This window comes from Muntiacus reevesi, chromosome 3 (assembly GCF_963930625.1).
Source record: "Muntiacus reevesi chromosome 3, mMunRee1.1, whole genome shotgun sequence".
Lineage (NCBI taxonomy): Eukaryota > Metazoa > Chordata > Mammalia > Artiodactyla > Cervidae > Muntiacus > Muntiacus reevesi.
In genome coordinates, this window is record NC_089251.1 from 251,629,192 (window position 1) to 251,656,259 (window position 27,068).

The 27,068-nt window shown below is 40.8% G+C and overlaps 1 protein-coding gene and 2 long non-coding RNA genes across 25 annotated transcripts in view; 2 read left to right on the top strand and 1 right to left on the bottom strand.

Moving 5' to 3' along the window:
- Positions 1 to 8,544, top strand: part of LOC136165429 (uncharacterized) — an 85,698-nt gene extending 77,154 nt beyond the window's left edge. The window contains exons 2-10 of one of the 2 annotated variants that reach the window (XR_010662511.1): positions 470 to 678; positions 1,167 to 1,258; positions 2,583 to 2,712; positions 2,875 to 2,956; positions 3,217 to 3,326; positions 3,501 to 3,671; positions 5,856 to 6,061; positions 7,535 to 7,698; positions 8,206 to 8,544. This is a non-coding gene — a long non-coding RNA (uncharacterized lncRNA). Of the gene's footprint in view, positions 1 to 469; positions 679 to 1,166; positions 1,259 to 2,582; positions 2,713 to 2,874; positions 2,957 to 3,216; positions 3,327 to 3,500; positions 3,672 to 5,421; positions 6,062 to 7,534; positions 7,699 to 8,205 lie in introns of those variants that run through there. The other variant, XR_010662512.1, reaches the window with a different exon arrangement.
- TTN (titin) overlaps positions 1 to 27,068 on the bottom strand; it is a 273,917-nt gene that overhangs the window by 50,172 nt on the left and 196,677 nt on the right. For all 21 annotated transcript variants that reach the window (XM_065931851.1, XM_065931850.1, XM_065931848.1 and 18 more), the window contains 42 exons: positions 25,564 to 25,872; positions 25,282 to 25,430; positions 25,163 to 25,195; positions 24,547 to 25,066; positions 24,147 to 24,464; positions 22,778 to 23,074; positions 22,369 to 22,668; positions 21,968 to 22,282; positions 21,734 to 21,882; positions 20,353 to 20,503; positions 19,982 to 20,263; positions 18,196 to 18,498; positions 17,407 to 17,709; positions 17,024 to 17,305; positions 16,626 to 16,925; positions 16,230 to 16,532; positions 15,826 to 16,134; positions 15,430 to 15,711; positions 15,010 to 15,309; positions 14,633 to 14,926; positions 11,562 to 14,528; positions 10,914 to 11,234; positions 10,534 to 10,818; positions 10,137 to 10,436; positions 9,519 to 9,821; positions 8,812 to 9,087; positions 8,409 to 8,708; positions 8,013 to 8,315; positions 7,555 to 7,854; positions 6,767 to 7,054; positions 6,109 to 6,405; positions 5,718 to 6,020; positions 5,316 to 5,621; positions 4,104 to 4,391; positions 3,718 to 4,008; positions 3,339 to 3,626; positions 2,399 to 2,986; positions 2,194 to 2,298; positions 1,553 to 1,750; positions 1,150 to 1,446; positions 446 to 1,033; positions 52 to 354 (listed from right to left, as the gene is read on the bottom strand). In XM_065931851.1, the coding sequence (XP_065787923.1) occupies positions 52 to 354; positions 446 to 1,033; positions 1,150 to 1,446; positions 1,553 to 1,750; positions 2,194 to 2,298; positions 2,399 to 2,986; positions 3,339 to 3,626; positions 3,718 to 4,008; positions 4,104 to 4,391; positions 5,316 to 5,621; positions 5,718 to 6,020; positions 6,109 to 6,405; positions 6,767 to 7,054; positions 7,555 to 7,854; positions 8,013 to 8,315; positions 8,409 to 8,708; positions 8,812 to 9,087; positions 9,519 to 9,821; positions 10,137 to 10,436; positions 10,534 to 10,818; positions 10,914 to 11,234; positions 11,562 to 14,528; positions 14,633 to 14,926; positions 15,010 to 15,309; positions 15,430 to 15,711; positions 15,826 to 16,134; positions 16,230 to 16,532; positions 16,626 to 16,925; positions 17,024 to 17,305; positions 17,407 to 17,709; positions 18,196 to 18,498; positions 19,982 to 20,263; positions 20,353 to 20,503; positions 21,734 to 21,882; positions 21,968 to 22,282; positions 22,369 to 22,668; positions 22,778 to 23,074; positions 24,147 to 24,464; positions 24,547 to 25,066; positions 25,163 to 25,195; positions 25,282 to 25,430; positions 25,564 to 25,872 (14,994 nt within the window). The remainder of the gene's footprint in view (positions 1 to 51; positions 355 to 445; positions 1,034 to 1,149; positions 1,447 to 1,552; positions 1,751 to 2,193; positions 2,299 to 2,398; positions 2,987 to 3,338; positions 3,627 to 3,717; positions 4,009 to 4,103; positions 4,392 to 5,315; positions 5,622 to 5,717; positions 6,021 to 6,108; positions 6,406 to 6,766; positions 7,055 to 7,554; positions 7,855 to 8,012; positions 8,316 to 8,408; positions 8,709 to 8,811; positions 9,088 to 9,518; positions 9,822 to 10,136; positions 10,437 to 10,533; positions 10,819 to 10,913; positions 11,235 to 11,561; positions 14,529 to 14,632; positions 14,927 to 15,009; positions 15,310 to 15,429; positions 15,712 to 15,825; positions 16,135 to 16,229; positions 16,533 to 16,625; positions 16,926 to 17,023; positions 17,306 to 17,406; positions 17,710 to 18,195; positions 18,499 to 19,981; positions 20,264 to 20,352; positions 20,504 to 21,733; positions 21,883 to 21,967; positions 22,283 to 22,368; positions 22,669 to 22,777; positions 23,075 to 24,146; positions 24,465 to 24,546; positions 25,067 to 25,162; positions 25,196 to 25,281; positions 25,431 to 25,563; positions 25,873 to 27,068) is intronic.
- Positions 8,574 to 27,068, top strand: part of LOC136165428 (uncharacterized) — a 52,016-nt gene continuing 33,521 nt past the window's right edge. Inside the window, exons 1-3 of one of the 2 annotated variants that reach the window (XR_010662510.1) lie at positions 8,574 to 8,733; positions 17,687 to 17,761; positions 20,033 to 20,125. This is a non-coding gene — a long non-coding RNA (uncharacterized lncRNA). Of the gene's footprint in view, positions 8,734 to 9,718; positions 9,858 to 17,686; positions 17,762 to 20,032; positions 20,126 to 27,068 lie in introns of those variants that run through there. The other variant, XR_010662509.1, reaches the window with a different exon arrangement.

A 27,068-nucleotide genomic window follows, 5' to 3' on the forward strand; every position in this document is an offset into this window, starting at 1 on the left:
TTAAATACCAGCACTCCCCAAAGAGCTGTGTTGAAAAAGATAGATACTAACAGGCAACATCTTTCATTAGAACAGGATTTGAAGCATCACTAGGCGGACCAATTCCTGCTTTGTTCTCCGCACTGACTCGGAACTCGTAGGTGTTTCCTTCTTGCAGTCCTGTCACTTTGCATCTGAGATCAGAAACTGGAGTCTTTGTTGCTCTCACCCATCGCAAGCCTTTCTTCTCTCTCCTTTCTACATGATACCCTGTGATCTCGCTGCCACCATCATCAACTGGTCTCTTCCAACTGATAGTGGCCGTGTTTTTAGTGACATTGGAAACCTCTGGCTTTCCAGGAGGGCCAGGTGGACCTGAAAAGGAAGCAAATTTGTGAGAAATCTGTGATTTCCTAAGCTCTGCTGCAAAGGTTTATGTGTCAGTTCCCTTATATGCGGTACTTACCAAATCTGTCTACCATTTTGACAGGTTCAGACTGTACAGGTTCTCCTTTGCCATACTGGTTTACAGCTGAGACCCGGAAGACGTACTCGTTTCCTTGGATAAGTTTGGTGGCCACATGCCTGCAAGACTGAATATCTTCGGCAACCGTTGTCCACAGAAGTCGGCTGGTTTCTCTCTTTTCCAGGATATAGGACTTAATTGGTGAGCCACCATCTTCCAAGGGAGGTGTCCAGGTGAGTGTTGCTTTTTCAGCAGAAACGTTACTGATTTCGATGGGACCGGGGGGACCAGGTACATCAAGCACTGTCACCTTCACATGTTCACTCTTTGTGCCAAAAGGATTAGTAGCAGTGATGGTGTATTCACCAGCATCTTTTCTAGTGGCATACTTGACAGCAAGCATGGAAGATGTTGGGGTTGAAGTTATCTGAACAATATCTGATGGGCGTATGTCTTTTCCTGCCCTGGACCAACTTGATTTTGGAAGAGGCTTGCCAAGAATGCTAATGGCACTCAGAATGATGGTGTCTCCTGCTTTAACTGTTAGCCCGTCTTTTATTGTGGGATCAAGAACAATGGTTGGTGCCTCTGCAAAGGAAAAAAAACAAAACAAAACAAAAACAAACATTGTAATCAGAAAAGGAAGGTGGCTTAATTTACTGTTTTTTCTTTTCTAATGCGCATAAAAAATAAAATAGACCTACCATATTCATCTTTGCAGATAATGGTTCCTGTACTCTCTGATGGAGCACTGATAGCACCTGCTGTATTCTTTGCTCTAATTCGGAATTCATATTTCCCACCCTCGACAAGGTCAGTAACAGTAAAGGCACAATCTGGGACATTAACATGGTTGGCTTTCGTCCAGGATTTAGAGGGAAGATCTCGCTTCTCTACTATATATCCAGTCAACTTATGGCCACCATCGTATTTAGGTTCAGTCCAGACGAGAGTCACTGAATTCCTTGTTACATTGATAACCTCAGGTTTGCCAGGAGGATCTAAAATAAAGCAACAAACCAACCAACCCAGTCAGCCACACACCAATGTTTTCTTCATGAAGAAATACAAAGAGACATTATACAAAGTCTCTGTATAATGACTTACCAATTGGATCAAGGGCCACGACTGGCTCTGACGGCAGGCTTGGCTTGCCTACTCCTGCTAAATTGATTGCCATAACTCGGAACTCATATTCCAGACCTTCAGTTAGTCCTGTCACTTTGAAGTCTTTCATCCTAATAGGAGTCTTATTAGCTCTCTTCCACAAAAGGCTGTTTCTTTCCTTGAACTCGATATGATACCCTACGAAAGACCCAGTGATGTGTCAGTTCACATAGAAAGTACAAATGTAGCCTGATTTTTAAATACACACACATGCAGAACAAATAATCATTCTTGTCAGTATCTATACCTTTATTACCTAGCCATAGCGATATTTTTATCTCCTGGAATAGATTTATTTATGGCACCTTCTGTTGAAACATTTTAACTTACACAAATAGATACTATCATTTAGAAAGCCTTTATTACATTAGGAGTTTTTCATTCAAATGAAGTTAGCTTAATGAATTAGCTTACTTAATTCTTAATGTTCTGAATGCAAGACGAACTGAAAAACGGAACATTCACTTTTGGACGTGCAGATAGTACTATAAGTAAGTAGCACAGGTTCAGCTTGTTTTTGGGGAGGAATATTTGGAAAAAATACTAATGTAAATGCTCTAGGATAAGAGCCAACAAATTACCTGTAATTGGAGAGCCTCCAGTTTTCCTGGGGTCAGTCCATGTTAAAGATACAGAGTCATGTCTGACATCCACGATATTGGGAGGTGGGGGAGCATCGGGCACATCTAGGAAAAAGGAGATAATTCAAGATTTATAATCAGGAATGTATTCTAAATGAACTGGAACCATGTTCTGCTTTATGTTTTCTGACCTTGAGACACTTACCAAATGGGTGTCTGGCAACAATTGGCTCCGATTTCAGACCCTCTCCTACACCGTATTTATTTTCGGCACTGACCCGGAAGGTGTATTCCATCCCCTCGTGGAGTCTCATGACCCTGAAAGTGGTTTTCTGGACAGCCGAGGCACAAGTCACCCACTTGTTGTTTACAGAATCTCTCTTCTCTAGGATGTAGTTGGTGATCTCAGAACCTCCATCGTCCTTTGGAGGACCCCACTTTAAGGTTATGGCTTCTGCTGTAACTTCTTCAAATTTGATCGGTCCAGTGGGGATGCCAGGCTTGCCGACAACTTTTATGGTGAGAGTCCCTTCCTTGGTGCCAGCCACATTCTTCAGTGTGATTGTGTATTTTCCAGCATCAGATTTTCGGCAATCATATACGACAAGAGTGGTGTTAACTGCAGACGACTCAACGCTGACTCTTGTGTCTGTTGCTAGAGGGTCTTCCCCTTTCTTCCAGGACACAGATGGAACTGGCTTGCCTTTTATGGGGATCTTAAGACGGAAGTTGCTGTTTTCTTTGGCCAAGTAGCACAAGTCTGGTAGGTCCTTTAAGTCAAGGTCAGGAGCCACTGTAAAACAGCAGAGAGAAGTCATTTTTTAATGCCAGGCAGTTAATTTTTCAGATCATTATAGTTTTTAAATGGTTTTTACGTAAGCTAGGGAATAGGGCTCAAGAGCACTTTTAGTTTTTTATATGGTGCATTTTAAAAGTCTCTATTGAATTTGTCACAGTGTTATTTCTGTCTTACGCTTTGGTTTTTTGGCCATGAGGCATGTAGGATCTTAACTCCCCGACCAGGGATCGAACTTGAGAACCCCATGTACTGGAAGGCTAAAGTCTTAACCACTGGACTGTCAGGGAAGTCCCAAGAGTGCGCTTTAGATGACAGAGGGGAAGTGGAGATGACGGTAAGCACTTACTGACGTCATCCTTCGCCACAGCACTGATTTCACTTGGGGTGCCTTCTCCATTTTCATTCTCTGCGCTCACTCGGAAGGTGTATTCCTTCCCTTCAGTCAAGTCTTTTGTGGTGTACTGTAAGCTTAATGATTTCATGACTCGTTGCCACTTATTTTCTTCAGTCAGGAAATCAACGACATATCCAATAATTCGACTTCCACCATCGCTGCGAGGCTTCTTCCAGCCTATGCTGCAAGATGACTTGGTAACAGAAGTCACCTTCAGGTCCACAACTGGTCCAGGGGTTTCTAAAGCAAAGGAGAAATGATGAGTCTAAGCCCCAGAAAACCAAGGTAAGGTGTCACTCAAAATGATGGGGTGGTAGCTACATTTGCTTACCGGAAGCTTTGACAGCATCACGTGTCTCACCGGGATCACCAATGCCATACTCGTTTTCAGCAAACACCCTGAAGAAGTAGGATTTTCCCTCCTCCAGGTTAGACACTCTGAAGCTTGTTTTTGAGCACTCTGTTGTCACAGTAGACCAGGACTTCCTCTCTGCATCACGCTTCTCTACCACATAGTTTATGATGGGGCTTCCACCATCAATAATGGGAGGATCCCAGGTAATATAAGCAGAATCTTTGGATATTTCTTTGACAGTCACGTTGATGGGTGGCCCAGGAGTATCTGAATAAATAGTGGGTAAGTAAGAAATGAATACCTAAAAAACACACTGGCTACATTTTAAACATATATATGATTGTTTTTCCATGTAGACTTACCAAGCACTTTCACTACAATGGTATATTCCTTTTTACCACAGCTGTTCTCCAGAGTCAAGATGTATTTTCCTGCATCATATTTGTTCACATTTTCACAGCGCAAGAAGGTGTCAAAGTCAGTGGACTTTATGTCCAGTCCAATCCTTTCTCTTAGATTGACATTTGGTTTAGACCAAGTTATCTTGGGAGGTGGACGTCCTTTTACTGGCACGTACAGTCTCATGGTAACTCCAGCACGCAATATGAGTGTCTTCCTCAAATCAGCATCAAGTTCTCCCTCAGGTGGAACTGTTTAATGTTGGAGTGAAGAAAGTTAGAGTAATGTGTATTTCCAAGGACTGGCCTGATAACTCCTAAAATATGTTTCTGATTTCTAGTTCTTGAAAAAATTCTTAATATAATCCTCAAAACTTTTGCCAACTATCTTAAGACTCTGTAGTAATTATTGACCTTTCTATTTTCTAGTATCCTATGGGCCAACCCACATTTTCCCTGGAGGATCTGCATCTCCTTATCTCATGAATCTTACATAGTCTTAAACTCTCTGTATATTAGATGACTGATTTTGGGCTTTCTTCCAGTGAAAGCACTCTGCTGTACACTCTGGCTTTCTTTATTTCATTGTAGGAAGACAAGTACACAGTGGGTGAAGTGTAATTCAAAGTAATAGGAGCATTGATTAGGGAGAATAAGTGAATAGAAGAAATGATGGGAAAAGAAATTAAGATGGAGAGGGATGGGTTAGAAGAGAAAATAAAAACCTAAGAATGATAAATAGCTGACTGCTGCTAAGTCGCTTCAGTCGTGTCCGACCCCATGGACAGCAGCCCACCAGGCTCCTCTGTCCCTGGGATTTTCTAGGCAAGAATACTGGAGTGGGTTGCTATTTCCTTCTCCGAAATAGCTCACTACTTAGTTTAAAAAAAAACAAAAACTTTTTATTCTCAATAAAATCCCTATATTCCATAATCTTTTGAAGACAGGAAATTCCCAGGTAAGTAAGAAAAGCATTTCAAAACCATAAATCACCTTGCCTTCCATTTTGTTATATAGTACCATAAAGTACCAACCCAGCTCTCCTACAACATACTTCTAGAGTTATCAACCCTAAAACTTGTAAATAAATAAATCTACATAGAGGAGTTCTGTATATTCCCTCTTATAGTATGACTGATGAAAAGAGCTCTGCATCTTTCTCCTGGTAATACTTACTTAAAATGTCCTTGGGACAGTGCTTGTCTGGCACATCACTGGGGTCACTGTATCCAATCTTATTAACGGCATACACGCGGAACTGGTATTCTGTGTTTTCCATTAGGCCGGTGACCTCAAAGCGGGTTTTCTGGAGCTTCTGTGGTAAATTGCACCTCACCCAGTTATCCGAATCAGCTCGTTTTACTTCAACAAGGTAACCAATGATAGGACTGCCACCGTCATAGGCTGGCTTGCCCCACGTTAGACTCACGGAGCTCCGGGTTGTATCATATACTTTGGGGAAAGCTGGTGGTCCAGGAGGATCTGAGGATAATAATAGAAAATTTTCATTAAAACCTCATTCGCACTTGTTGAATGCTGGTTATCACACATCTGTGGGACTCTTCCATGAACACTTACACAGAGGATCTTGGGCATAAACAGCTTTGGAGGCATCGCTGGGTTTGCCAGGTCCAGCCTTGTTGATTGCTATAACTCGGAACTCATATTCTGTGCCTTCTTGGAGACCTGTTGCTTTTATTGTTCTTTCTATCACAGGTTTTCTGTTGACTTTAGTCCAGTTAACTGCGTGGGTTTCCCGCTTTTCAACCAAATAGCCCGTGATGGGGGAGCCGCCATCATCTGCTGGGGGTTTCCAGCTGACGGTCATGTGGTCTTTGGTTACGTTGCTAATAACAGGAGGATCGCAGCGTCCAGGTGGATCTGCAGAGATTAATCGACAGGTTTATGTCCCAGTCTGAAAGGTAACATTTCAAAAGTAGAATGAAAAACTGCAGGAAAACGTTCTTACCGTACGGGTTTTTGGCAATTGCTGGCTCAGTTAAGATCGGGTCGCCCACGCCGTATTTATTTTCAGCACAAATTCGGAACTGATACTCATGGCCCTCTATCAGTTTCTCCACACTGCAGCTGGTGATGGGCACGGTAGCAGAGACTTGTGCCCAGTTGGGTCTGCTCGTTTCACGTTTGTCAACAATATAGTTGGTAATTTCTGAGCCTCCATCTTCAAGAGGAGGTTCCCAAGAAAGCATTGCACGATCCGAATACATTTTGTTGATTTTAACGGATGCTGGAGGACCTGGTTTATCTGAAAGGATAAGAAAGAAAAGTTAAGTCTTTCACCCAAACGTGTGAAATAGGGGATGAACAGAGTGGAGGACTGGAGACCTGGGCTGCTGTCTTATACTGTCATTAGCTTCTTGTACGACCTTGGAAGTTACTTTTCTCCAGATCTTAATTTCCTCATATCTAAAATTATGTGTCTGGGATACGTGATCTCTAATGGTATTTTCAGCTGTAAAACACTATTGTCCTGTGTTGAGAATAATTCCATGATGACAAAAGATACATCAAGTTAGGTATCTTTTCTCACATGTTAATTTTGTAAATTCTATGACATCACATTAACCAGAGTGAAGCCTGAGATTCTAGTGAAGTGCTTTAGTTACCTAACACTTTGAGCTTGATGGTGGCTGATTTGGAGCCACTTGGGTTTTCAGCAGTGATGGTGTAGTCCCCTGAGTCTTTCCGGGTCACACTGAACAGCTCCAGGGTGCACAGGTTCCGCTGCGTGGCCATCTTGATCCCTTCCGATGGTTTCAGCAGCGTGCCTTCCTTCTTCCAAGAGACCGTGGGCTTCGGTTTGCCAAAAACAGTAGCATCCAGGCAAACGTTGGTTCCAGCTTTCACGGTAAGCAAAGATTTCATAGCCACACTCAGGTCTATCCTGGGAGGTACTGGAAAAAGAAGTAAGATAAAGGGATTTAATATATGCAAAGCTATATTATATAATGCTTATTTGAAAACGTGAGAAGTAAATATGCTGTCTTTTTCAAGATGGGATTTTCCTAAAGTAACTATTCATTATAAAGGAAATACAAGTTTAATGCCAAAATTTGATAATGCTGACAGTATAAAGAAAAAGGTAAAGATATTACCCATCATCCCAGCATCCTTAAAGCTTCACTCTTATCATTTTGGTGCATTTTGGGGGGGCATCTTTCTGTGCATGTGTATGGTTAAAAATATGTGATCTTCACAGTTTGCTATCTTGCTTTTTAGTTTAACTTGTTATTAAGATTCTCTATAATCATAATTTTTAATGTCTGTATACAAAGTACCTATCATTTTAGATGTCCTTATTTTCACAAATGTAGATTTAGTTTTTTTTTTATTAGGAGAAATATATATTATGAGTGATGTCTTCCTTTGCCTAGAATGTCCAACAGAATCTTACCACTTTCTGCCATGATAGTCACTGGATCGGAAGGTTCAGAAGGCTGGCTGATATTTACTGCGGTCTTGGCAATTGCTCTGAATTGATACTGAGCATTCTCTTCTAAGTCAGTCACTGTGAACTCTTCCTGGGGAATCTGATGAGGTGAAGTATTACACCGTATCCACTTATCACCAGGAAGTTTGCAAGCTTCTACGAAATAGCCAATAATTTTGCTGCCTCCATCATGCTTAGGACGAGCCCAGACAAGAGACACAGTACTCTTGGAAACATCAATGACTTCAGGCTTGCCAGGAGGATCTAGAACCAAAAGAGATATTCTCAGTATTTGTCTTAACAGCAGAAATGTTCTATTTCACTGTATCACCCAAAACATATTCCTGAATGGAAATAGTAACGTTTAGAGGTGCCAAGATTTAAATGTGTCCTCATAATACTTAAAAAAAAAAATTACTCACCAACTGGAGTTCTTGCAGTCACATATTCAGTCGGTTTGCTGGGTGGGCTGGATCCAGCTTTGTTTAGGGCATAGATTCTGAATGAATACTCAAGGCCTTCTACCAGGCCAGCACAGGGGTATTCAGTTGACCGGACAGGGGTGTCATTGGCTTTCACCCAGAGCAAACTGTTTCTTTCTTTGCGTTCAATCAGGTAACCAGTAATGGGGCTGCCTCCATCGCTATCGGGTCTGTCCCATGCCACAAAGATGCAGTCTTTGTTGACTTTAGTGACACGTGCGTTCTTGGGTTCACTGGGAACACCTGGAGATGAAGACCAGGGAAATGTCAGTTTCCAGCCTAAGTAACAGATTAGAAAGAAAACAGTTCAGTTTTTTTGTCCTGAAAGGAACATACCAAATGGGAACTTAGCCAGCATCTTCGGAGATGTGAGAGGCTCTGAAATGCCAAATCGATTCTCGGCACGGACCCGGAAGATGTACTCTTGGCCTGGGATCAGTTTTCCAACCCTGCAGGAAGTTTTTGTCACTGAAGCCAGTGCTGTCACCCAGTCACCTCGGCTCACGTCACACTTCTCCACGATGTAATTGGTGATGTTACTGCCTCCATCCTCCAGAGGAATGTGCCAGGACAGGGAGCAGGCATCAGCGTCTATGTCAGAAATGTCAAACGGAGGCTGCGGGGGTCCAGGAGCGTCTGCGTGAACCGAGAGGAGAGAAAGGTAAGGACAGGAATGGGGCTGGAAAAAATGCTTCTGATCTTCACATGTGGATGACTGTTTGTCTAATGCTTAACCTACCCATGACGATGACTTTGATTTTCTGAGTGTCTGTCCCAGAACTGTTCTCTGCAGTGAGGCTGTAGTAACCACTGTCTTTCCTAGTAACATCTTTTATGATCAGAACTGAAGAATTCTCTGCTTTATGCACAGCCAGGTGGCTGGATGTGACAACGTCATCTTCTCCTTTTTTCCATTTACAGACCGGATTAGGCTTTCCATACACATGGGCTTCGATTCGGAGTTTCTTCCCAGCTTTGATAGTAATTTGCTCTGGCATGAGGATCTTGGGTGGCACTAAAAGTAAGATGAAGATACATTAATTTTGTGAGGAGGTTAAATTTTCTCTAATGAGGAACTATACTTGTGTTTTTCAAATGGTGAATAGCAACCCATTAGCAGGTTCCAGTTGATGTTTGCATCACTGCTAATACTTTTTAAAAAGAATGAGATTGAATTGAAAATACCAGAGTCCAGCATACATAATAAGGATGGGTGTTGCTCTAAGAAACTTCTTTTTAAAGTTATATATATATGTATGTGTGTACTGTGTCATGATTTAAGGTGTTTTACCATGTGTTGTGGGTGCAAATGTTTTAAAACCGTTATTCTCTACTATATTTCAGGTATTTCTGGAATTAGATTCTTCAGGGATAAATGTCTCCACGTCAAAAGAAAATTCTTGTAAACTTTAATCGCATGATGAAAATGACTCAGGGACCACTTACACAGCTGTTCTTTGGCTTCGTACACGCCTTCAGCTTCTCTCGGCAAACTGACTCCCACAGCATTTCTGGCCGCTACTCTAAATTTGTATTTCTTCCCTTCCTTGAGCCCAGTGACAACCAGGCTGAGGTCTTTCACCACTGAGTACTCTGTCCAGCGGTCTGCAGGCTGCTCCTCTTCCCTGTAACTAACGATGTAGCCGTCGATTTTAGCACCTCCGTCACGCAGGGGCGGTAACCAGGCTAATACAGCGCTGTTCTTTGTCATTTCAGTAACCTCGAGTTTCCTGGGGGGATCCGGCTCACCTGGAAGAAAAATGTGATTAAGAAAAAACTGTCGAGGTAGCCAAATCCATCCCTTTGTAATGTACATTAATGTTTTCATATACCACCTGCTTCAAAGTATGTGGAAAATGTGGTTCGGGCTGTTGAAAGTAAAAAGTGCTCGATGAGGCAGATCAAAAAAGTCTTCAGTGAGTGAGTTAGATATTTTTTTTGTGCTGTGTAGGTTTCTACGAGCTAAAGCCCTTTAGGGTTTCGGTGTCTGGTAAATGTTTAGTGTCTTGACTTGATTGAAGTCAGGGACTGGGGTTAAGAGAGGGGAGAAAGGATGTGACTTACTTAGAGGGTCCGTCGCAAGCACCGGTTTGGGGACATCTGTTGGGACACCGGGGCCATACTCGTTGACAGCAGTCACTCTGAAGAAATACTCTGTCCCGGGGACAAGATTGGTGACATGGAAGCTCGTCTTCTTCACTTCTGGGGTGACTGTCGACCATGTCTTTCTCTCGGCCTCACGTTTCTCCACAATATAATGTGTCACCTGGCTCCCGCCATCATTCTCGGGAGGGGCCCAGGAAATGTGGCATGATGTTTTAGTGACATCCGAAACTTTTAAATCAGAGACGGGCCCAGGGGTATCTGTAAAGAACCACAAGATTAGATATGTGAGTTCCCTCAGCCTCCTGATTAACTAAGGAGTTTTTGAAGGGGAGGAAGACAGTTGTTCACCACCCACCTAACACTCTGACATTCACAAACACGGCCTTTTCTCCCGCCGGGTTCACAAGCGTCAAGGAGTATTTTCCTGAGTCGTCACGCGTAGAGTTGGGGATGACAAGGAAGGCCATAGTGTCAACCAAATCGACCTGCCCCTTTCTGACCACGTTATCAATGCCCACTTTTCTCCAGGTGACCTTAGGGGCTGGCCGCCCTCTCACGATGGCAAACAGTCGGATGGGGCATCCTGCCCTCACGGTGACCAGTTTTCTCATGCTGGCATCCAAGTCAATCTCCGGAGGTTCTACAAATGACACGAAGGCCATTAGTTGACTTCAGAATGTGGGGAAGTCATGTGAGAAGTGAAACAAGGAACCAAGTGATAACCTAGGGCCTCACCTAGGATTTCTTTAGGTTTAATAGCATCCTTTAGTTCTGCAGGGCGCCCGATGCCAACTTGGTTTTGGGCACAGACCCTGAACTCATATTCCTGGTTTTCATCCAAGCTGGTCACGGTGAATTCCATGCGGACAAGTTGTGCTGCAGCATTGCACCTTTTCCAGCCTTCATCCGGTGACATGTCTGCTTTTTTAGGTCTCATTTCCACAACATAGCCAATGATCGGTGCACCACCATCATACACTGGTTTACCCCACCCAAGAGTTATGGAACTTTTGGTTGTATCAACCACTTTGAGATTGGTTGGTGGACCAGGTGGTTCTGAAAGTAAATTATGTAAGAATAAATTTACACATGGTTAACCACTACTAGTGATATGTTAATGTATAATTTTATACAGTCTATTCTTAATTAACCACAGATAGTACATTCAGTTTCTCAGTTGCTAAATAAGTCCTCCTTATTTCCCTTTGCAAATTTAAAATCTACCATTGTTTATGCATTTTAGGTGATCTGGTAAAAGATCTATTTGGAAAAATACTGGCTAAGATAAAGTTTTGATGTTATGGATTTAACTTATTTGTCTAATACCTCTGCATTTGAGATTAAGAGTTGACATAATACCAGAGAAAAAAAAGAACATCATACCTATGGGGTCTTTTGCCACCACTGGTCTTGACGGCAAGCTTGGTTCTCCAATTCCAACTTCATTTTCTGCCTTGACACGGAACTGATACTCGTGTCCTGGGAGGAGATTCTGTACTTTTAGACGTCTCTCAGGAATTGCACTCTTGTTGACAGGGACCCATCGTATTGAATGCTTTTCCTTTTTCTCCAAATAGTATCCTGTGATGGACTTTCCACCATCATATTCAGGTGGCGTCCAAACCACGGTCATCTCTTCTTTGCTTACTTTAGTGATTTCTGGGGGGTCAGGGCGACCAGGTTTATCATATTTGGTTTTTGCAATGACTGGCTTAGTTTCTGTTGGAGGCCCTGTGCCTATTTTATTTTCTGCACGGACTCTGAAAATATATTCATTTCCTTCTATGAGACGTGTTACTGTAGTACCAGGGGTTAAGATAGTAGAGGAAAAGGTAGACCAAACCATTCTCTTGCTCTCACATTTTTCTAAAATATAATTTTGGATCTCACAGCCACCATCATCTTCTGGTGGATCCCAGCGAAGAGAACACCTGTCACTACACACATCAGTAATTTTCAGATTTCTTACAGGACCAGGCTTATCCAAAACATTCACGGTGGCAAAAGCCACAAAACTACCAGCTGTGTTAGTTGCTGTAATTACGTATTTACCACCGTCACTTCGCTTTGCTTTAGTAAGAGAAAATTTAGACGAATCACCACTGGTGTCAATCTTGACCCTTGGTGATCTTGTTAAGTCTGTAGCATCTTTGTCCTTGGTCCATGAAACTTCTGGGAACGGTTTGCCTCTAACACCTGCCTCAAGTCGAATGGTATCTCCTGCTTTGACAGTGAGCACACCACTTAATTTCAGATCGAGTACTGGTTTCTGTAAGTCTTCCTTCACAACAACTTCCTCTGTCTTTACCCAATCACTTTCCCCTCCTTCATTCTTTGTTTGCACTCTGAACTCATAAATCTGGTTTTCAACACATTTGTCAACCATGTAGTGGGTTTCTTTAATGCTTCCTTTATGCACTCTTTCCCAATCAGCAGAGCCCTTCAGCCTCCTTTCAACATGATATGATAGATTTGGGCTACCACCATCATAATCAGGCCGCCTCCATTTTAGATAGACAAATGTCTTTCCTTTATCTGCAATATGAAGGTTTTCAGGCTCCCCTGGTCTATCAATAGGGTTAATAGCCAGAATTGGAGTTTTGGTTTCAATGGTTGGTCCAACACCTACTTTATTCTCTGCACAAACTCGGAAATAGTATTCGTTGTTGGCTAAGAGGTTGGCCTTGATTAATCGCTTAGTGACATCTGAGGCGACAATTGACCAGCCTTTCTGATTTGGTTTGCGATATTCCACTATAAAGTTTGTTATTTCTGAGCCACCATTGTCTAGTGGGTTTTCCCAAGAAATTGTACAGTTCTCTTTGGTTACATTGGTGACCTTTAAATTCTGGCAAGGCCCAGGTCTGTCAAGGACATTAACGATAGCAAAACCTTGGGCATGTCCACTGCTGTTTTTGGCTGAGATGATGTACTTGCCGTGATCAGCTCTAACAGCTTCTTTAATTTGTAACTCAGCACGAGGTAGATCGTGAATTATGTTAACCCGCTTATCTCGGACCAATGCTTTGCCTTCCTTGGACCAAGTTATGTCTGGTTCAGGTCTGCCTTTGACCCGAGCAAGAATGCGGATAGTCTGGCCCACTCTGACGGTGATGACATCACGACAGGTTACATCAAGTTCTACTTCTGGAGGATGAAGGATGTCCTTTGCAATTACAGATTCTGCTAGTTCACGTGGCTCTCCCTCTCCCACAATATTAGCTGCCTTTATACGGAATCTGTACTCATTTCCTTCGATGAGTCCAGGTACTCTAAAGGCACACTGCCTAATGAGTTCATCTTTGTTAATCCTGTTCCACTGTGTTGTCCCAGCTTTCTGACATTCTACTACATAGCCCAGAATGGGGCTACCACCATCACTGAGAGGCTTTGTCCATACCAGATCAGCTGATTCTCTGGTCTTGTCTTTCAGTTTAGGATTAATAGGTGGTCCAGGTGGTTTGATGGGCCGGCAAGCTTTTATTGGATCAGAACTTGGGGATGGATTGCTTAGTCCTGCAAGATTCTCAGCAAAGACTCTAAACTCATATGTATTTCCCTCATAGAGTCCAGTCACTCTGAACTTCAGGTCCGCTAGAGGAGTTTTGTTGACTCGCACCCATTTGCCTGTTACTTCTCGACGCTCCAGATAGTAACCAGTTATTGGACTCCCGCCATCAGATTTTGGCAGGGTCCACGCCACTGTTGCAGCGTTTTCAGTAATGTCAGTAACCACTGGTTTACCAGGAGGAGATGGAGGACTAAATTTATGTTTAGCAACAGTAGGTACAGAGTCAAGAGGAGGGCCGATACCAATCTTATTCTCTGCTTTCACTCGGAAGACATATTCATATCCCTTTTGCAGGTGTGGGACTTTCAACTTTGTCTTGCTGCTACCTGAAGAGACCACACCCCATGTATCTTTCTTTGTGTCTTTTTTCTCAACGATGTAATTTATCACAGGGCTTCCTCCATCATCCTTAGGTGGCTGCCATGATATAGTCATATATTCAGGGGTAACTTCCAGGATATTAATAGGGCCTGTTGGTGGACCAGGAACATCAAGAACAGTAAGATGTACGGCTACTGTTTTGGTGCCAGCTGCATTGGACACTGTGATCTGATATTCCCCAGTGTCTTTCCTTAAGCAGCTCTTAATGGTGAGTACTGATGAGAAGTTGTCAGTTTCAACTGTATAGCGTTCATCTGTTTTAATCTCATTCCCATCGGTTGTCCACTTTGCAGTAGGAATGGGCACACCTCTTATAATGGCAGGGAATCTGACTGTAGTTCCGGCTTTTACCACAAGGCCTTCAATTAATTTCACATCCAGTTCCACGGATGGAGGCACTGGAAAGTAAACATGAAATTAGATTTTGCTTTTGACAATATGGATAATATCACAATATGAATAATTTTAAAAAGAAAGAAGATAGTGCCAATCTAAAATTTACCTAGTTTTTCTTGACATTCTATTGGGATAGTTGTGTCAGGGAGACCAAGACCCACAATGTTTTCAGCTTTTACCCGGAATCTATAGGTCTTTCCTTGTTGTAGTCCAGTAACAACACACTCTAAGTTTGTCACGGTCTTGAACTTAATCCAGTCTTGGGTGCCTTCTTCCTGATATTCTACCAAATATCCTGTGATTGGAGAACCACCGTCGCGGTCTGGCTTATTCCAAACAAGGGAGACTTCAGTCTTGTCAACATCCACATGGTGTAGGTTCTTGGGTGGCCCTGGGGGATCTTTTCAGAAGAAGTTATGATGAATAAATAATATTCTCAAAGACAGTCAAACAGTACTTTTGTATCCAAAGAGAGCAACTTACGTAGGGGATCCACAGCTTTGATGGGTCTAGGTGTTTCCACAAACGGACCACGTCCATACTGGTTCTCAGCAGCAACTCGGAAGACATACTGACTGCCTTCATTAAGATGTTTAGCCAAGTGACTCTTTTTCTTTGATGTAGTCGAAAGAGGTGACCACTGGGCACTGGCAACATCTTTCCTCTCAACCACATAATTTGTAATAACAGAACCACCATCATCCAGGGGTTCCTTCCAAGTAAGGTAACAAGAATCTTTCCTTATTTCACTGACTTCCAGATCTCTAGGTGGCCCAGGCTTATCTGAAAAGTGTTAAATAACACAGTTATGTGAGTGATTTAATCCAGCTAAGAACTCAAAATGTATTGAGTTACTTTTATATGTTATTGCATTAAGTACATCATGAGCACTAAAATTCTTACCTAATACGAGTACTTTAACTGAGACAGTTTTTGAACCAGCTGGATTCTCCACTGTTAAGGAGTAAATTCCACCATCTTCATGGGCAGCATTACGAATTTCAAGCTTGCTGCCAACTGGAGTAACATCAATTCTTGCTTTAGTTGGAGCCTCTCTGTCTTCCTTTTTCCAGGTTACTTTTGGGAACGGCACTCCTTTGATGATGGCACTGAGCCTTAGAGTATCACCAACCTTTATGTGTTGTTCTCTTGCCATGTTGGCATCAAGAATCAACTCGGGGGGTTCTAGAATAAAGAGAATGGTACTTTCAGATTTGCTTTGTTCATATATTTTACAATTAAGCATAGACAATGAAACCTGTCTTTCTTGCAGAGGCAACTGAGAATGTGCGTACTCACCGAGCCTGTCTTTTACTAGCACTGGCTCAGGAACATAAGCTGGATCTGACTCGCCAGCTGCATTGACTGCTATTACTCTGAACTTATAGGATTGACCATCCCGAAGACCGGTGACTTTATAGTTAGTTTCAGGACAAGACTCAGGAGTGTGATTGGCTCTTTTCCATTCTTCATCTCCAACTTTCTGGTACTCAACAATGTAACCCAGAATCTTGCTCCCACCATCACGACGTGGTGGCTGCCAGGTTAGATCAACTGAATTACATGTTGTATCTGTTGCTTCAGGATTAACAGGTGGACTTGGTTTAGCTACATAATAAAAGAGAAAACCAAGATAGAGTTAGAATAGAGCTGGAAACAAACTCAGATAAAATGAAAGCTGAAAGAATGCTTTAGTACTATACCAATTGGGTCTTTAGCAACGACTGGTTTGGATGGTGGACTGGGGTCTCCGATACCAATTTCATTTTCTGCAGAAACCCGGAATTCATAGTGACACCCCTCTAGAAGATCAGGAACCCTAAATTTAGTGTATGGATGGATAGGCTCTTTGGTAACTCTAGCCCATCGTTTAGACATAGTTTCTCTCTTTTCCAGGATGTAGTTTGTGATGGGCTTTCCTCCATCATGTGGCTGGTTCCAAGAGACTAATGCAGAGTCTTTGGTAACTTCTGTAACAATTGGCTGGTCAGGTGCATCAGGGACCCCTATAACAAACATTATTGCAATGTGTTAGAGATTTAAATCTTCCTGTTAACAACAGCAAACATTAAATCACTGAAAAGGAATATGATGCATACTGAAGCGATCTTTGGCTTTCATTGAATCAGACACCAGAGGATCACTTATTCCATATAAGTTTTCAGCATGTATCCGGAAAATATAATCTTTTCCTTCAAGCAGTTTAGAAACTTTGCATGTTGTTTTGGCACTTGCAGATGTCACAGGCATCCAAACGTCTTTGCCCACCTCCTTCTTCTCAATAATGTAATTGGTAATTTCACTGCCTCCGTCATCTAAAGGTGGCTTCCAAGAGATAACCATGTAATCTTTTGTCACCTCATCAAAAATAACTGGTCCTACTGGTGGTCCAGGACGGTCTGAATGAAAGAAAAAAAAAAAAACAGCACAAAATGTTATTTCCACTTCTGCTTTGGAAACAACAGAATATTTCTAATACTTGCTAAATAATACTTACCAACAACATTAACTTGACAGATACCCTTCCTGGAGCCTGTACTGTTCTCCACAACCACACAGTATTTGCCAGAATCTGAACGCTTGGCCTTGAGCTTCTCTAGAGCAAGCGTCGTCGGGGTGGTCTTTATATGAGTGCGGTCATCTTCCAGCACATCAGCTTCATCTTTGAACCAAGAAACTTTAGGCTTTGGTTTGCCTGAGTAACGGCCGGTGAGGGCAAAAGCTTCACCAACTCGAACTGTGAGCTTATCTCTGAAGTCGAGATCAAGCGTTGGAGGAGCTGAAATGTATAATGATAATGGCAAGTCAGTCTGACTGATGTCTTACAGTAAATCTGTATGTGTACAAGTTTTCAAAGTGTAAGCTGCATCTGACACATACCCAGCTCATCCTTGCAAGTGATTGGCTTGGTGCAAAATGATGGTTTGCCTTGTCCAACAATATTGACAGCACTGACACGGTACTCATAGGTATCGCCTTCTTTTAAGCCTTTCACAGTGTATTTCCTGCTCATCAAGTTGTCAGTTGTAACTTTGTGGAACTTCTCAGTTCCAATGAGACGGCTTTCTAGGACATAGTTGATAATTTCGGACCCGCCATCATACTTAGGGGGATTCCAAGTCAAAGTGACAGACTCTTTGGTAACTTCTTTGACTTCCAGGTCTTCCGGACGCTCTGGTACAGCTGCAAGTGTGGAGTGACAATGAGACAAATGTTAAAAATGTAGGAGAATGTGGTAAGTACCACTTTCCAAGGATTGCATTTAAACATTGAACTATTTGTTTGATAAGTAACAAAGATATCTCAACATAAAATGAGTAGCTTAAAGGGATCCAATACAGTCTGATTTCCAGATGACAAAATAAGAGGTTCATTGAGACCAGATAATTCAGGAAAGTTCTCCAGAGCTGGTAGTTTTAGAGTTAGGAAACTACTTCATGTTTATGCCATTAAGTGAAAATTTTAAAAGTGCAGTATTACATGGAAGGATCTGAGGAATATGTATTCCCATAATCTCTTTCACAGTCACATTCAAATAGAACCAACATCAGATACTGAGTATCTGTCAGATGAAATGTTTGGCATTTATTTATACACCTATTTTGTCACAACAGTCTTTGATTAAATGAAGAAGTGATTAAGGATGAAATAGTTTTAAACTGTACTTACTGATTGGATCTCTTATGACAAGTGCATCTGTGGTCTCAACAAATGGGCCCATGCCGATACTATTTTCAGCCGCAATTCGGAAAAAGTAGGCTTTTCCTTGAATGAGACCCTGGACAGTAGCATTTTGTCGGGTAACTGTGTATGTCACTGGGGTCCATGCTCTGCGGTCAGCTTCCCGCTTTTCAATGACATAGTTGGTGATGGGAGAGCCCCCATCATCTTCTGGTGAGAACCATGTCAGCTTGCAGGAGTCATTGGTCAGGTTGTGAGCCAGGAATGGTATTCCCACAGGACCTGGTACATCTAGAAATAAGAGGGGAAGGTTTCTACTTGTTTGACTTCAATCAACTACAGGGCTCAATATTGGTTACCCTCTGTTTTTAAAAGGGAGACAAAAATACTGTTATGAAAAAAGTAAGATTTTGTGTTTATTGAGTTTTTTCTTTCTTTTCTGGTGTCTATATTCAACCATATTTTAAAATAAAGTAAGTTTGCAGTAGTTACTGATTGCCCCTGCTTTAACAGAGACTTATGGAACAGCTTTATATATATACACACACATATATAAAAATTTTTTAGTAATTTGTGAGTCAGATAAGAAGGTGATGTTGGGAGGAAAGTGCACAGAGGGAGATGGGAGAAGGGTGAGGAGCGGCATGACTATTTTTTGTGTTTAGTTTACTCTCCAGAAGGAAAAGGGGGAGAGAATTTTTTCAGGGTGATCAGTGACTCTGAGTAGCACAGAAGACCCCAAATCTCAGAACGACCAGTGAGAGGATTGCAGTTTAACCTGGAAATATACCAGTTCATAAAGTAACAGCCATGGGACAGAAGAATTGCTCAATGAGATTGTTTCTTCATGCCATTTTCATTTTCATTAATAAAAACAAACCAGTTTCATGATATGAATTATGCTCAATATAGAACTGGTTATTTTAACATAAGAAGTGGGTGTTTGGAGTATGGCTGAACCTAGAGACATGCTGAGAGAGAGATCTGAGTGAGAAGGCTTCACTTTCTGAGGAAATCACTGGAAGACCACAGTCAGAGAGAGGCGGGAACAAGCCCTGCAGAGTTCAACTCGACATTCAGGGACTAGAAATGCAATATTGATAACCCAGTATGATGCTTCTCTTTGATTAGAATGCGGACAGCTTCAAAGGGATTTTTGCATCATTATAATAAATAGTAGGTCCTATGTGGAGAAGGAAACTGCAACCCACTCCAGTATTCATGCCTGGAAAATCCCATGGACCTGGTGGGCTACAGTCCATGGGGTTGCAAAGAGTTGGACACGATTGGGCAACTTCACTTCACTTCACCTCATAATGTGAAAAATGGTTAACCTTATTAGCAAACTGTTAAACATTCTTGGACATTTGCAAGAAAGTTGTTTTTATGAAGACTATATAATAATACAGTAAATGCTCCATGGCTGATTCATGTCAATGTATGACAAAAACTACTACAATATTGTAAAGTAATTAGCCTCCAACTAATAAAAATAAATGAAAAAAAAAATAATACAGTAAATGCTTATGGTAGCATGCTATATAAAAAAGGCAGCACATGGGACTTCATAGGAATACAGCCATGTTAAAGTATGTATTAGATAGATAGGTGAAGGAGGGAATTTTTAAAAAAGCTAATGGAGGTCAATGGGGTTGTGGGTAATTTTTCTTATTTTCCAAAATATTTGTAATATAGTTTTCTTAATAGTACATCTTTCTTGTAGAGGAAATACAATGTTGTTTTTAAAAGATGTGTGGACAAACTGAGTTTTTACCTAATACATCAACAATAATTGTCTTCTTTCTTTCCCCTGCTGCATTTTTAGCAAGAAGAGAATAGACGCCTTGGTGGCTCCGCTGGCAGTTCTTGATGACCATGGATGAGCTGATGGCTGTGCTCTCAATGGTGGCCTCTTGAGGTAAAGCTCTTTCATTCATGTTCCAGGTAACAGCTGGAGGAGGCTTTCCAGACACATAAGCGATGATCCGAATCACCCCTCCAGCATGGACCACAATTCTATCTCTGACGCTGGCATCTAACTGAAGGTCAGGTAATTCTGGAAGACAATTTAAAAATAGTAAGTGTGCTTTTCTTTCCAATCCAAAATGCAAACATTGATAAAATAATAGAAACATCAGTAATTACCAAGTCTGTCCTTCATTTCAATGGCATCTGTGACCTCTCCAGGTTCTCCAATGCCGGCAATGTTGACTGCTCTAACTCTAAATTTGTAGAATGCTCCTTCTTTCAATCCTGTCACAACAAGTTTTGTTCCTCTCACTTCTTTATCTTTAGCCTAGGGAAAAGTCACAGGCATTTTATAATCAGAATACAGTGTGAGATATGCGTTCTCAGTTATGTCTGACTTTTTGTGACCTTATGGACTGTAGCTGCCAGGCTCCTCTGTCCATGGAATTTTCTAGGCAAGAATACTGGAGGGGGTTGCCTTTCCTCCTCTAGGGAGTCTTCCCAACCTGAGGATCTAACCCGTTGTCTCTTATGTCTCCTGCCTAGGAAGTGGGTTCTTTACCACTGTGCTACCTGGGAAGCCCCTAGAATACAATAATGCATTCTTATCTGTGGTTTTATTTTCTGTGGTTTCATTTACCACAGAAGTCATTGGGAATCTGAAAACACTAAATGGAAAAAAGTTTCCACAAATAAACAATTCATCAGTTTTAAACTGAGTTCCATTCTGAGCAATATACTGATATCTTGGGTCATCCTATTCCACCTCTGCTTGGGAAGTGAACCATCTGGCTTCCCTAGTGGCCCAGTAGTAAAGAATCTGCCTGCCAATGCAGGAGACACAGGTTTGATCTCTGAGTCAAGAAGATCTGGAAAGGAAATGGCAACCCCCTCCAGTATTCTTGTCTGGGAAATCCCATTTACAGGGAAGCCTGGTGGGCTACAGTCTATAGGATCATAAAGAGTCGGACATGACTTAGCAATTAAACAACAGCCCTTAAACAACAATAACCTACCCAATAGTATAAGAAAAACCATAGTATATAGAGAGAGCTCAGTACCATCCTTGGTTTCAAGCATCCACTGGGGGTCTCAGAATGTATCCCTTGGGGATAGAAGGGGACTACTGTAGTTTTTTGTTTTAATAGATTTCCAAAGTGTAACAATAGCATATTTACTCTCTTTGGGAAAACTGTTGTCAATTTAGGTTTAATGCATCAGATATTATAGGTAAATATTAAATGAAGCAATTATGTTTTAAAATATTGTCAAATGTTTGCAAAAATTGCACTTATTCCACTTTTTTAAGCTTTAGAGCCAAAAGGTTCATAATAATAAAACTTAAGTTTTTTATAATTAAATTTATTTTTAATTGAAGGATAATTGCTTTAAGGACAAATTTTGATTAAATTTTTGATATAAGATGTCTGGATTTTCAGTTAAATTATTTTTCTGATTTCTTAATTAAAAAAATACAGGTAAGAATAAATGGGATTGAGAATAACTATACATGTTCAGTTTATTTACAGTGTATTTCCATCATGCCAAGTTTAGCTACCTTTTCCCATTCTTCTTTTCCTTCTTCTTTATATTCAACGATATATCCTGTTACTCTGGACCCACCATCTTTTAGTGGGGGAGACCACTCCAGATCCGCAGATGATTTAGTCCAGTCTGTAACTTTGGGGAATGGAGGGCCAGGAGGTGCTGGAAAGAACCAGTGGACATTATTCTTGACTTTTCCATGGTACTTTTGGGAAGAAAAAAAAAAAGGAATGGTTTGAAGGCTTACCAATTGGATCTCTAGCAGTCGTTGGGTCTGATGGCAGACTTGCTGGCCCCACACCGGCAGCATTGATGGCGTATACTCGGAATTGATAATCAGAACCTTCGATGAGACCAGTCACTTTGTAAGAAACACCCAAAGTCATGGCTTTGATAGGATCTCGGTTAACTCTCTTCCATCTCTTTGAAGTGGTGTCTTTCATTTCTAGCCAGTATCCAGTCACAGGAGAGCCTCCGTCATATTCCGGCTCTTCCCAGTTGACAGTCATGGAGTTTCGAGTCACACTGCTAACTGTTGGTTTATCTGGTGCTCCAGGGACAGCTGTGGCAAAAAATCACAGTGATTTATAAGAAATTATGAAAAACAAAGACAATAATGACTTTGAATGTGAAATATGTGATACTTACAGAAGAGGTTTCTCGCTGTTTCAGGTTCGCTGTCAAGGGGCTCCCCAATGCCGTATTTATTCTGGGCCATGATTCGGAATACATAGTCATGGCCTTCTAGCAACTTGGGAATTGTGTACGTGCATTCTTTGGGCTCACTGGAGACACGCACCCATGTCTTCCTGTTAGCTTCTCTTTTCTCAATTACATAGTTTGTAATCTTAGACCCACCATCGTCTAGAGGTGGAAGCCAAGATAATGTCATTTGATCTGCTGAAATAGATTCGAACTTGATTGGTCCCACTGGAGGGCCAGGGCGACCTAAAATGGTTTTAAAAAAGAAAAGCTTTTAAGGGAAAGATCTTAAAACCAAATATTACATTTATGAACAGAAAGTCATGTAGTTTTAATAAAATCATGTCATCTTTACCAAGGACATTCAGTCTCATTTCCTTTGATGCTGTTCCCAGATTATTCACAGCTGTGATGGTGTATAAGGCAGTGTCACTCCTGCGAGACTGTGGAATCACTAGGGTGCAAGTATCATCCACCACCAGTTTGTTGATATGGGTATCATAGACAACAGGTTCTTTGTTATCAGGCTTCTTTGGAGGAGCTTTAAACCAGGTTAGTGTCGGAAATGGCACACCTTTAATTTTGGCCACAATGTTAACATCAGTTCCTTCTTCAACCTCCATGAATTCTTTTAGCTCAATTGCAGGTGGGCCTAGATTATTTAAAAGAAAATGTTGTCATTAGAAACATAAAACACTAAAGGATCAGAAGTACTGAATAGAATTCAAAAAGAACAGATCTGTCTTCAGCTAATTTGTACCAGTTTGGGGGACAAGCATAGGTGGTCATCATCCTTTATTGATCTATATGTAGCTATGTATCAGCTATTGCCTCTCTCTTACCTGGCATCATTATGATTGTAGATACTGAAAAAGGGCAGAGAGAAGTGAAACTGTAGTAAGTAGTTTAGGCTTGGTAGTTCTTTTATGATATTCCCTAATATTCAGAGTAATTGAGGGGACCTATTTTGTTTGTTTTGAGATGAATTTTCCTTTTAAGAAATACAACTGCTAGTAGAGGCAGAGCAATTTCCCCTTTTTCATGAATTTAGTGTAAGAATATGCAAAGTGGGCGGTGACTACCACTTTCCTAAGTTTAGAAGAGAGAACTAACAAATACACAGCAGTAGAGATGGTAACAATAATTACAGGAAGAATTATTAGCATATTTCTGTGGATATTTTATCTGTTAAAATGGATGTATTTTCTCAAATGTTTTTTCTCAAACAGAGAAAAGTCAACATAGTTTTAATAAAACCCATGTAATCTGTACTCAAGGACACTCAGTGTCCTTTCCTTTGATGCAGATTATTCATGGTTATCATGATATGTGAGCAAGTTTCTTTTTCTCAAGTAGAGAGAAAGAGACATGACTGTGAATATAAATGTGCCCTGGCAGTTGCTAAGCAAATAACTGGTTACTTTTTGCCCCTTTTGAGGAGCATGCAGAGGAACTGTTTTATCTACTGGTAAGTAAAACAGCCTGCTGTGGAGAAAAATCAGAGTAAGGAAATTCTACATGGTATCTCCTTTTAGTAAAGGGAAGGTAATATGTAAGGAAATGAGATAATTCTGTGGGAGCTGAGTGATTAGGTAACAGGCCCGTGTCCAGACTCAACCCATGGGAGCTTCCAATGCACAGAGACATCTTTTTATTTGGGGTTTTTGAGTATCTAGGAAGGCATCCATAAAGAGGACCTTCTCCAATCACATGTTGGTACATACATGTCTGGTCTTTGACGATCACGGGGCCAACAGTGGCTGAAGGTCTGCTGACTCCTGCAGCATTGACGGCTTTGACTCTGAATTCGTACTGCCCACCCTCGATGAGGTCCTCCACGGTAAACTCCAGTTCTTCCACGTCACGCTTATTGCACTGTCTCCATGCTTCTTTCTTTGTCCCAGTAGGATCCCATGCAAGGCACTCAACAATATAGTGGGTGACAGGGGAGCCCCCGTCATTCTTCGGGGGTTTCCATGATAGGTGTACGGTATTCTTTGTTACGAGGCCAATCTTCAGTTTAATAGGGGGATCAGGAGGATCTTTAAAAATAAAGTATGAATTGTTTATAACAATACATTCCAGGTTTAGAAAGCTAATTTAATCTTTGACTTAAAAACTTACATATTGGGTCTCTGGCAGTGGTCCTCTGAATCGTTTCCGCAGGAGCACCAACACCAAAACGGTTTTCTGCCCGCACGCGGAAGAAATATTCCTGTCCGGAGATGAGGTCAGGGACGACAAATGAAGTGCTTCCACAGTTGGGATTGACTTTAGTCCAAGCTTTTCCGTCAATAGTCCTCTTCTCAATAACATAGCCTTTGATCCTGTCTCCTCCGTCATCATCCGGCATCTTCCATGAAAGTCTGCAACTGCCCCTTGTGATGTCACTGACTTTCAGATCTTTGGGTGGCCCTGGTACATCTGTTGGATGCAAAATCACAATGTAAACAGTGCTATCTTGTTTAAAATAATTTGTTCTTATTCCATAATAACTTTTAAAGCCTTTCTTACCCATGACTTTAACTCTGCAATTTGCAGTCTTTTGTCCTGCTTTATTCTTGGCTGTGATGCTGTATTTGCCTGAATGAGATCGTTTACATTCCGGAATAATAATTACTGATGAGTTTTCAGCAGTCTCCAGCTGTACAAAGAAAACAGTAGTCATACAATGAATGACATAATAGCAGTATTGAAGTCAATCAGATTCTGAAATCATTTCAATTTTCTTTTTTCTTACCTGTGCATCTTCAGGTATATCATGAACCCCATCCTATTAGCAAATAAGATAGTCAGTTATAGTGTAAATATTCCTTAGAGTGAGTCAGTGGGAGATGCAGAAAATTATAATTTTCTTACCTTCATTGCCTTCTTTGCCTTTCCATCAAATTCCCAAGATGATTTTGGTGTTGGGCGTCCCTTAATGACGGCAGGAATCCTAATCTGTGTGCCAGCTTGACAAATCAGACAGTCTTGTGCTCCAATGTCAATGAAAACTTCTGGTACCTCTGTAATACCATGGATAATATAACAGGATTTAGCTCACCTTTTTCAAAAAAGTAACTGACACATCTTCAGTAAATGAATCAATTTCATAATAAGATCAAAAGATGAATACAAAAATGGATTAAGGACTAGTACCTTGAATATCAGTGGCAGGAATCTCTCCAGTTGTATCACTTGGTTCAGATTCACCAGCTTCATTGACAGCTTTCACTCTGAATCTGTACTTCCTGAGCTCTTTCAAGTTTGGCACCACACATTCACAGGTAGGTAGAAGTTTGTCTGGTTCATTTACGCTTTTCCAGTCTGTACTACCTTCTTCTTGCATTTCTACAATGTATCCTTTGATTGGACTGCCACCATCTTTGGCTGGAGGTTTCCATGCTAGTGTGATGCTTGACTTTGTTTTATCTTTGACTTCTGGGCGAGAAGGTGGCCCAGGTGGATCTAATGGAAAAAAAAAAAAATCAAAACGTGAAGCTGATGAGATGCTAGATTTATGTACTATAAGAATATTTTACTATGTCTGATCATATTTTATTTTTAAAATATTAAAATAGGAGTGCCAAAGGAATAAATTACCTTCTAGAGAAGAGAAATATAAGAAAGTCTATTTTCATTTAGCATTAATGCTAAAAGAAAAAAAGCAAACAACTAACCAGGATAGAAAAACTACTAGCTAGCTCTTGATAGATTATTATTCTATTTACACATGATTAGTGAAAAGCTATTTTACTTTTGAGAACTCTTTGAAGAGATTCTGCAATATTCTATACTAAAAACTTAATATAACCTACCATGAAATTAAAGTGACTTCATCATTAGCTGTAAACTTTTAAACACAAACTGATTCTTAATGCCTTGTATTGTATTGTATTGACCCTGTCCCTCATCACATAACAATCCATTATATTTCTGACAGTGCTTTACAATTACGGAAATTCGTTTACTCTGTTCATCTTTTTAATGATAGGCCTTTCCAGTGCCTAAGAGTTCTTTACACATTGCATATATTTAATACTAGCTTGCAGAATGAATGAATAATTCATTTTTTATATATGCTCCATATAGGACTTAGATTATTTTAAGTCTTTTTTACAAATAGCTGAATTTTTTCCACAGAAAGTCCATACATACAACACATGGTATTAATCATTAAGGCCACAGTATTTTAATTTTTGAACTGATATGCTTATAGATCTTTCAGAATTGCTTTTTATTTGACTTCACAGACTATGCTTGAAGATCTTACATCTTTGTTCAATATGTATTACTGAAAATTTAACAACCTTTTGTTTCTGTTAAACTCCTACTGGAAGGTCTGTTTAGTGAGAGAGACAATTTCCACAGTAGCTGATTAAGGGGGCAGAGGTTTATTTTAAATATGGGAGCAAAGAGGAGCTATATAGTCCAGGGTCTTTATTATTATGATTCCTCATTACAATACTAGGTTCAATCTAAGTGTTTAAAAACCATATGAGTTTCTCTATGTGTATGGATACACATGTATATATACATATTAGATACATGTGCTTAGTGTGTGTGTATGTATATACACACATACATATATACTTTCGACAGTCTACATAAGTACGAAACTTTTAATAAATAAAATAACTTGGCCTAGAATAAATACAAGAAAT